Source organism: Pelecanus crispus, chromosome 4 (assembly GCF_030463565.1).
Source record: "Pelecanus crispus isolate bPelCri1 chromosome 4, bPelCri1.pri, whole genome shotgun sequence".
In the NCBI taxonomy this organism is placed as follows: Eukaryota; Metazoa; Chordata; class Aves; order Pelecaniformes; family Pelecanidae; genus Pelecanus; species Pelecanus crispus.
This window is the reverse complement of record NC_134646.1, coordinates 83,238,594-83,249,510: the sequence shown is the minus strand read 5'-3', so window position 1 is coordinate 83,249,510 and position 10,917 is coordinate 83,238,594. Positions and strand designations below refer to the sequence as shown.

At 36.4% G+C, this 10,917-nt stretch overlaps 1 protein-coding gene across 3 annotated transcripts in view; it reads left to right on the top strand.

The window, feature by feature from the left end:
- Positions 1-813: 813 nt before the first annotated feature.
- CTNNA2 (catenin alpha 2) overlaps positions 814-10,917 on the top strand; it is a 459,260-nt gene continuing 449,156 nt past the window's right edge. For all 3 annotated transcript variants that reach the window (XM_075708706.1, XM_075708705.1, XM_075708704.1), the window contains exon 1: positions 814-915. In XM_075708706.1, the coding sequence (XP_075564821.1) occupies positions 814-915 (102 nt within the window). The remainder of the gene's footprint in view (positions 916-10,917) is intronic.

Sequence of the window (10,917 nt, the reverse complement as noted above, 5' to 3'; positions counted from 1 at the left end):
GATCTGCTCCACGGGCTGCAGGGAAATACCTGCTTCACCACGATCTGCTCCACGGGCTGCAGGGAAATACCTGCTTCACCACGATCTGCTCTATGGGCTGCAGGGAAATACCTGCTTCACCATGATCTGCTCTATGGGCTGCAGGGAAATACCTGCTTCACCACGATCTGCTCCACAGGCTGCAGGGAAATACCTGCTTCACCATGATCTGCTCCACAGGCTGCAGGGGAATCTGCTCCGGCGCCTGGAGCACCTCCTCCCTCTTCCCCTCCTCTGACCTTGGGGTTTGCTGGATTGTTTCTCACCCTTCCTTTACATCAGACCTCACGCTACTAGGCAGCATTTTGTCCTTTCTTAAATGTGTTTTCCCAGAGGTGTCACCAGCATCGCTGATGGGCTTGGCTGTGTCTTTGGTGGGTCCATGCTGTGTCCTGGCATGGGGCAGCCCTGGCCTTTTCTCACAGAGCCCACCTTGCAGCCCCCCACTAGCCGAAACCTTGCCACGTACACCCAATACAACATGTATGCATGTTGTATTGGGTATGTATGCAGCATGCCAGGGTATCTATTCTTAAGGCGTATGGGAGAGAAAAAAATTCTGAATATAAATGTTTAAGCACTCAATGGATGTGGCAGTGGTGCACCTGGGAGTTCTTGGGTGTAGGGGAACACTAGCAAGATTATGGAGAAGTATTTTATAGGTGAAAACAGGAAAGGCATATATGCTATTCTCTAAATGAATTATATGCAGTATTTGCATATTACACTAATAATTTTCATGGACATTGTGTAATTTTGTCTGTTCCAGGGAGTATGACTTCTGCAACATCACCTATCATTTTGAAATGGGACCCCAAAAGTTTGGAAATCAGGACTCTCACAGTAGAGAGGCTATTGGAGCCACTCGTTACCCAGGCAAGTATCTTCGAGTTGTTTTGCTGCTTCCTTTAGCCTGATGCTATATTTACTCATTTTACGTAATTATCTTAATAATCTTTGGTAATAAAAACTTGAACAGTTTTTGTTCGTGATCTCTAGTGGAAAACTCTGTTCAAACATGTTTAGAAGTTCTTGTTCTAAATAATTTATAGTCTCAACGTATGAGCGGGAATACAGTAGCAACAACTATTTACTTATGTTTGTCTTTTAAAAGCAGATTAGAAATTTGTGAAACAGTCAATTTAAGACAGGGATCTGACTGAGTCCGTACTCTTGGTTTGTTATTGTACCATGGAAGGTAGGTTCACGTTAAAAAGAAACAAAGCCAACAAACCAAATTAAATAAACTATTAAAACCTGTTTCATTTCATGCTGCGATTGATTAGGAGTGTATGCTCAACCAGTTACCTTGCAACTGAGTAAAGTTTGCCAATAGAAGCTAAACCATTTGTGCAATGGTCTAAAAAGAGCAAGATGAAAGTGATGCTAGCTAATGTGTATAATGTATATATTAGTGTTATTCAGCTTTTAATGAGGTAGACCAGTTTCTTTATTGTAAGAGAAAATCTTTGGATGTCTATGCATATCGCGTTTCCTGTGTCTGTACGAGTTCACGCGTGCTGTGAGTGCGGGCACAGGGGCAGGAGCTGTGTGGCCCAGAGACGTACGGCAGTAGGCATCAAACTCCTGTCACTGTCAGTGTGATTTGCTGAGTCCGTGGCCTGGTGCCTTTCTGTTCCTGAGTTGCCATTAATAATGGGAAGCTGGTTACATAATTTTATTCTAGTACGCTTCAAGATGGGTAGCTCCATTATTTAAAATACACACACAAGTAATTTTTCTTCTAGGAATGCTCATTATATTAAAAATGAATGCCAGCTAACCCCATCTGTCCATCCACCTGTTACTGACTTTTCTCGTAGACGTTGTGGATTTTGAGATTGGTCTGCTGGATAGAAATGTAGGTCTTTTGAGTGTGAGAGCAGACTTGATGTTTTTGTTTTCAGAATAAAACAGAGATAAAATGTAAATCTCTACTTCTTTAATTCCCCCCAAATGATGTCTCTGTATGGTTCCTATGCTCTTTAAAGTGAGCCGCTTTCCAAAAAAATTATACCTATTATTCTTTCTTTATTTTTGAAAAAAATTACATTATCTTTTTACAAATTGTTCTGGTTATGAAAGTGTCTAACGTTGTACACAACTTTAGAGACTCAAAGGCAAAGAGAGATATGTTTCATTTCACATAGCTGTTGATAACATGGCAATTAACTTTCATTATAAACCTTGATAATTTTGTAGTTGTTATGGAAGACGGACTAAAAGCCCAAATTCATTCTGATACCAACTGAAAATTAGGTTACAAACTCTGTTATTCTGATCCTGGTGTTGGCATAGGAAGTGAAGATGCTGTAAACCATGATCTGTTGTGAAAAGAGTGAATTACTATGTCTTCTGTGAGTGAATTTCCCATTTTTCTTTCACTTTGTTTTATGTTCCAACACCTTGCCCAGAAAAGAGAATACATCACCCAAGAAGTGCCATTGTAGTTTCTCAAGTTGCTTGAGTTAGCATAAGTCTAGCTAAACCAAAAGTTTAATAGTGTGCCTCAACAAATGTAAATAAAGAAATTGCAGGTTGAACTACAGGACTTGGTTTTCCTCAGTGGTGGAAGCTAAGGTGCCTGGCATCCTTACCTTTGTATGAGGAACAAGGTATTTCTATTTTAGCAGCATGTCAAGAAGACTACAGAAAAAAAGTGCAGTCCGGAGGGGGTATGTTGAACTATTGCTTTATTCAACGTTTATGAACATTTCCACCCTAATTTCTTCATTTCATAGGTTTCAAGGTAGTATGGACATATAAAAACCCCTTTCCGAACATGTAATTTAATTTCTCATATTAGAGAAATAAGTAGTTTTACTTATTTTCCTCTACTTTGAATCCAATAAAGTATGTTTGACTAAAGCATGTTTTTGTGAGCCACACAAACATAATCATGAAAGCTACAAATGATGAGAAATGTGCTACCTTCAGATTGTGTTTATCTGTTGCATTTTTAGCTTAAGTTATTCAGCTGCTCTTTCTGTTTTTCTCAGATAAGTTAACGATCATCCCAGTTTAAAGGCTTTTCTTTTTTCTGCTTAAAATTGCATATACAGTCTGGTCAAGTCAAGAATAGTATCTCATTTACCTCTGTTTGGGCTTAGATTGCAATCTGCCTGTGCGGTGACAACCCCCACAAGATACCATGTGCACGTTCCACATGCAAAGATTTGGATCTCCTTAAAAAGTTTCAAAGCGCTTTCCTTCTTAAAGAGAACATCTAATTTGAAAGTTTATCTTGGCAAGTAAATAAATACATAAATATTTATTTCCACATATATAGTTCAGTTTGAACTCTGAAGTCCACTGTAGACTCATAAGAACTGCTTAACGCAGGAATTGTGGAGATGTGAAGTTCTTCCGTAAGTCATTGAAAACAGGTCGCTGGATAGAAGAGAGAGATTCAATGGCCACAAAATGCAACAGAACCGTGCTACACAAGTTCCTGAGCAACCTGATCTGACTTGGAAGGCAGCCCTACTTTGACCAGGAGTTTGGAGTAGATGACATCCTGGGGTCCCGTACAGCCAAAATTTGTCTGATTCTGTGACTTTTAGCACCACCAAGACAAATCCATGTTTTATTTTGGCATTCACACTTGAATAGTTAGAGTATCCTTTTGTTCTCCAAGCTGTGTACGATTTTGGAGAATGCTTGAAAAACCAGAAATGGTTGTACACGTCTTTGAGCTCAAAAATGCTAATCAAGTCTTTTGTGTCTGTGTATGTGTGTGTGATTTAGGCTCTGAACTCAGTGTATATATAACCATGAGTCACAGATTTTCAAATGGTGGTGCATCCACTGATTTCTACTGAAATTTTGGGGAGTACTGAAGAAATGCAACGTGGATTTGAAAAAAAGAACACCTCAGTGAGTCAGGAGAATGGTGCATTAAAACTGAATTTTAGACAAGCTCATTATTGTTCCGGATGAGAAAATATGGATAACCTATGAATTGATTTAGAAGAAATTATAAGACAGGAAGGTTGTCTGAGCTGGTGGGGGGGAAAAAAAAAAAAAAAAAAAAAATCCATTAACTGATCATGAGAACACATTAGAAATGACAGAATTGCATTTATCCTAGGAAGCCCTGAACTAGCAAACTAATTAAAACTTTCTCTGGCTGTCAGAGATGTAGGAGTATTGGAGCTTGCTGGGGTACCCGTTTTCCCAGTGCTTGTTGTCATGTTTAAAGAGTAACAGCTATGTCCTGCCACATGTCTTTTATCACATTACTATTACTGGGATTGAAAAATTTATTAGAATTTCTCTTCTCAACAATATTGAATTTAATAATTGAAATATGTTTCTTTTCTCTGGCTTCAATGTCACAATTAGCTAAAAGTAGAAGGTAATCATGTTTATTGCTAGGTTTGTTTTCTGAGAGTTTATAAGTTAATCTTTTTTACTGTAACTCTTATGGTTTTTAATTCTATGAAATTTTTCATAAGGAAATGTGTAACTAAAATATATCCTTAAGGGATACTGCCTCTTATTCTCACTTTCATGCATAGTAACCAAAATGAATTACAATTCTATTTGTCAGACTGTGGATGGTTTTCATAAGAGAAAAGAATTAAATTTTTAGGAAGGGCTTAACTGCCATTACCTGGTGTTTTATATGTAGCTGGAAAATAGTGCTTATGGAGATTGCCCATAAGGACTTGGGGATATTTTTTTTGGTTCCTGGTGGTTTTGCACAATAATAAAATAGAAATATGAATACAAGTTATGTATGTTAAGGAGAAGGGGAAAAAAACCACCAACAAAACCCCAACCATAAACCAGCAACATTAATGCAATTGTTTTTTGGAAAAACACCAAAAATACCCATGTTTGAACACATGGATGAAAAGATGAAGGAGTTGTGCATAATTTTTGAAGATAAGATTTGCTCTTTTGATGAGATTTCAATTTTCTGGTGTCAACCTGTGGTTCTTTTCAGTAGTTTTTCCTAGGTACTTAGGAATAGCGGTGTGGCTGTTATTACCAGAGACACACAGCAGTTGTACTTTTTAGGCTCTAAATTTTTGGACTACTATCTATTATTTCAGAATTGTAAAAGTAACACAAGTAATAGTGAGTGTTCGTGTTGCAGATTTTTCATGACTGATTGTGTTTTCCTTCGGTATCACACATTTTTGTCTTTCTGGAGTTGCTGTGAAGAGACAATTCTGAATTGCACTCTGTGTTTTGGTGTTTTTTCCCAGTAAATTGAAGATGCCTATTGCAGTGGCTTAGAATGAAACAATGATATGTTGAAAGGCAGACAAAAATCATTGAATAATGATTTTACTTTTTTGTTTTTATATAGTATCATTCAGTAAAATTAAGTAACCTATATCTATAAAATAAACAAGTCATTAGATAAAATTCCAAATAGTTTTAATTAGTGCAATTTATTTAGAAAATCATAATTATTGCTGCTGTTATACTTTATGATTTCTTCTCAAAGAACTTGTGCCCAATCTAATCTCTTTTGCAGAATATTTGGAAAATGGGCTGATTTCTATGTTGCTACGAGAAATATAAATATATTCCCAACCATTCCAGTTAATCAGATATTATTTTTATTCAGTGGACTTTGTTTTTATTGCATTTGAACCCTCAGTTTGGTGTGCTAACTGATCTCCACAGGAAATATATTATTATTGTTGTCAAGGAGCTGCATCTGAACCACACCTATGCACATACACACACGGGTTTCCTTTTGGGGGGTTTGTGAATGTGTATGCATGTTCCAAACAACTTTGAGAAAAGTTGGGTAGCTGGTAATGGAGCACTGTATGCCTTGTACGCATGTTCCACTGGTGTTAGTAATTGCGTAGAATTTTTGAGCAATTTCTCTATTTGACAGCTGGATTCAGCTGAAGTTGTCTTCAAGACAGACCTAAGGGAAAATTAATTATATTTATATATAATTAATTATATTTTGATAATTCGAGCTCAATTCAGCTGTGCAATAAGGACAATTTTTTTATTTTATTTTATTTTATTTTTTTTACTTGAACAGGACTATTTTATGAATTGTGACGTTAGTTTCTGTTTAAGCTCTGTTTCTATCAGAACACTGCCAGGTCTGTGGCATTGCTGGGCATGCAGGAGGTCAGACTGCATGTCAGTATTCTCTGGCATGGGCTAATTAGGTGATGGCCATTTATGTCAGGGAGTCAAAGCCAAAACCTGTCAAAAAATTAATTTGGAATTTTTATTTCCTAATTGAAGCTGAATTTTAAACATTATTTAGGAAGTTATTTTGTTGAATAGGAACAGAATCCACCTTACTTTCTCCAACATTATGCTATGTATCGCTTAAAATAATTTCTGAACTAAAAACTAGCAGGTGCCTATTTACTTCAGGGTGTTATTTTCATCCAGTAGATCCTGCAAGAAACATCTGCTGCATTCTAGCCATCACTGCTGCTGCTTTGCCATCAGATTCAGTAACATCTGTGCCTCTCTGTAAAGTCTAGCCGGGATCTTCTCAGGATGGAGACTTCTTGTGCTGGCTAAGAGAACATTTAACTAAATTTTATCTTTTCTATTTTTATTCTCCCTGGCTGAAAAACTGTATACTATTTATAATATGTAGTGTCCTGTGAGGTCTGGACCTTGTCAGTCTATGCCTTCCAGTGATTATATTCACTGTTTAAAGGTGTTTATGGATGTGTTTGTACTTCTGAGTTTATGTGTATGCAGGTTAGCTTTTGCTGGGGGGAGAATGAAGACTCGGAGGCCTTTAGATCTCATCTATTACTCCCATGTTCTGGTTTTATGGAGTAATGGTGCTTAAACTCAGAGCAATGAAACACGATGGCTACTTTTTCTTCTCTTCTGCCACACAAGCCACTGTGGAGAGAGGGTGAGAAAATTTGTTGTTGTTGTATCATAGCTGAAAGTGCAAGTTATCCTGGGACTATCATAGGTTTGCAGTGTAAATGGTGACTGAAAAAGCTTATGGCTAAAATGGACCTACTCTGCTGGGTAACTCTTTGTATTTTTAAATGCTAGACTTTCCATCCATTGAGAAACTCTTCAATCTTGTTCATCATTACCAAATTCCTTGTGGTTCAGGGTTACCAGAAAGTTCTTTTGACTTTATGTGGTATGGACAAAACCATTCTTATCACAGTTTAAATTAAAAAAAGGATTTACTGCTTTGACTCTTCAGTCTGACAGGTGGTAACCTTATGAAGCAGGTTTGCTGTGCATGGCATGAATATGTCCAAGTGCAATGAGTAAGTTCTGAGAAGGAATTTGCTGGATGTCCTTACAAATACAGTGAATAAATACATTATCTGACTTGATGCAGTTGTGTAGGTTATGTCATGGGCTTGACTATTATATGAGCAGAAGATAGGTGCTCTTTCCCACCTACAGAGCTGATCTCTTCTCACAAATTGAGATCCATCTGTTGAAGTCTCTTTTTGGGTCTAGGCTTCTGACATCAAAGCCAAACCAAGAGCAAAGACACAGGGAATAAATATTTGCCTAAGGACAAGAAGACATACACCACGTAGAAACGGCTTTATGTATACAGCACGCACGTTAATATAATCCCCCAACCACACACCTCATTGCTGGGCTAGCAGGGATACCAGTTGTCCTTACAAAGAGCCTGAGTTTTAACTTCAGGAGAGAGGGAACTGCTGTAAAGTTTCCCCCATCATGGCTAGTTGAATGTAATTGTAATGGGGCTAGTGTCTTGACTGAAAAGAAATATAATAGACAGACAACAAGAAAAGACAGATAGCTGAATATCAAGCTAGAGTAAACGTTGAGAAATTTTGCTGGTATTTCCAACTGTGGCTCCATTGCAAGAATGGATGAATTGCAGAGGAGAGATCAGGGCAGGGAGGAGCTGGATGAATCTTTCCTGTAAATGTAGGGCATTCATCAGGGAAGAATTAGTGCAAGGAATTGCATAGCTGCAGCCTGGGAAAGTCCCTGATACTGTCTTCATCCAGTCTACTGAAATAGTACAGCCTGGAGTTTTGAAACTTGTCTAGCTACTTTCCTGACCATATTCTTTTCTTGCATATTGTTTTCTTGCAATTATTTTAGAGTTTCCAGAAACTAGTGTTCTTGCCTGGGACTTCCAAGCTCTAAGCAAGAAGATCAAACTAATATGGATAATTATTGTAATATCTTTCTTCTACTTGTGTCCTTGAAGATGTATAGCAAGATGCAGTGAAGCAGAGCTGAGCCTTTTTCTCTCCTCAAATGTACAACTCATCAGGTTCTTAACAGTCCTGTTGATTTAATCAGTTATTGCTGTAGAATGGGAACATCTAAAGTTTTTGAGGGAAAATCGACTTTGGTTGCATTTTGAGTTGATTCTTTTCAGTTTGCTTGAAAAGCAGTTCTGTGTTGGTTTTTTAGACTGTCTTCTGAGCTACATGTCACTTCCAAAAATTCTCACAGTCAACAAATGTATTAGCAAATTACAGTCTTTTTCTTTTCTGTCAAAAATGCTAATTAAAGCAGGATAGGTATATCAGCTTACGTGTTAAAAGGTGATTGCATAGTTAATAGCCGGTGGCCTTGTTACAAAAGAAGTAATGGATTTTCATTTTGGCTGATAAGCAAATTCTTGTTGGTATCATAAACTTAAACTTAGTAAAAGTGTTTGACACATTTTTTTTCCAGTGGTTAAAATAAGAGAGTTCAAAATTATTGCAGCAGAAATAACTGCTAATACAATAATTTATATAAGTATAATAGTTCTAGGTCTAGGATATATTTGTAATGTAATTGAGTGCTTTAATGGCGGGTTAACTTAAAAAAAAAAAAGTTTTTACTATCACCAAATGTGAATTCAAGGTATTGAAAATCAATAATGTCAGTCACGTACTGTATGAGCAGGGCGTTGGTATGGTTTGTTAAGCAGCAACTTCAAAATAGCTGTTATGATATCCAACTGAATGTGAGCTTCTAGTAGCAAAAGATAATATGATCCTTAAGTGGATCAGCTGGTGGGAATAAAGTACATTTAGTGAGGCAGTATTCTTGTGATAACATGGCATTAATGAGTTTATTATTGGAAGGATCCCCCATTCTCAAAAAATATGTTCACAAATCGGAAGGAGATCAGAGAAGACTTATGTGAATGATTTGAGTTTTGTCTTTTAATGGCAGACTAAAGATTTGGGATCTATTTAATTTATATGCAGGCTTATCAATAGAAAGAGATTGTCTTAAATTAACTGACACTATGGATTTTAAGACTATTTCTGGTAGCACTTACAATGTAAATAATATTCTAGAATTAATTTAAACTAAATTCAATTACACCCTGAAACTAAAGCATACCGACATTAAACTGATATTTAGCAGGAATTTTGGAGTAAGTGCTTATGGGAGTAGGCTGTAGTAATTTAAGAGGCATTGTGATCTTAACCAGTATACATTTATGTAAGAGCAAAAAGTTTTCTTGTAGTGAAAGGCTTTTTTAATCTGACAAAATCTCTGGCTGGAAGCTGAAAAGATAAGTAAATATAAACTATAAATAAACCATAAATAACATATGAGCTGGAATAGTTCTCCTAGAATGGTGGGTAATTCAGTGCTACCAGAATCTTTGATTAAAAACTGGATATATTTTTGAAGGACATGCTTTAGGTCTACCAGGAGCTATAAAACTGGGAAAAGAATTACTGGAAGAACAAAAACCTGCAATAATGGGACTTCTCACTTTATGAATCAGGGAGGAAGCAGGAGCAGGATTGCTTGTTTTCTGTCATAGATCAGATATGCCAGCAGAAAGAGAAAATAGGTGCACAACCTATATGATTAAAAATGTACGCTTCTAATGACTTCAGAAGCAATTTGGATATTATAGTTTGTAATCCATCTTAGTTTCATTCTTGAGAGTGATGTAAAAATCTTATTTGCTTTCTTATTTTTCATTAACTTAATTTGCTGTATGTCATCAATCCTCAAAAGTTAAAAAGGCTACAAAATAATCCTGATTACAGAAAGAATATGCTAATTACAAGATTTTGCTTTGAGGTGTTAATTAACCTAATTATAATAGATCCATGTTCTGAAAAGCAATGGCAACTTTTGTTCCATTTCCCTTCAATATATATTTATGAAGATTGACTGACTGACTTACAGTTCAAAGAATTCAGGGCATGGAGATGTGGAATTTTTTTTTTTTTTCTTTTTTTTTTTCCCCTTTCCTATGTTAATTTCTTTGGAATATTGATTCCATTGGGTGTGCACCTTTTAATGGATCCAAATACATTTTTTAGCAATCTTTGAATGTTTTATAAAATGCAGTAGTATGGAACTAGAGAGATCTGAGCTTTTGGTGTATTTTAAACAAGACATTGATTTTCAGCCAGAGAAATTTAGATATGCAGTGCAGTTTTGCTTTAAGCACGTGGTCTAAATTACCATGTTTAGTTTCCTGTTTGGTAAATTAATTTTTTAGATCTTGTCCCGCAACCTCGTAAGTGGTTGGTGTTCTTGAATATTATGTGTCTGAGCAGCAAATGCTCAGATTGGGAAAAAATTTCATCTGCTACTTGTCTCTTTCAATGGGGTGATATTTTCCCCGTGATGTATTGAAGTTTCTCTCTTATTTAGTATATTTCTGTGTACTTCTATAGTCATTCAGTACTCATTGATGAGGCTTCTCAAACCTTTTACTACTGTATAATGGGGTTATTAAGCATATGTAACTCATGCTTAGTGCATTCAACACAGATGTGTTCAATATTGTGCAGATGACCTTTGAAGAATACACAAGCAATATTGCTCTGCTGAGTAGAAATTTTACTTTTTGTAGATATCTGCTTTTTAGAATAAGTCTTTTTGAAAACCTAAATGAAGTCAGTACTAGAAAGTTCCTTCTCATTTAGTTTG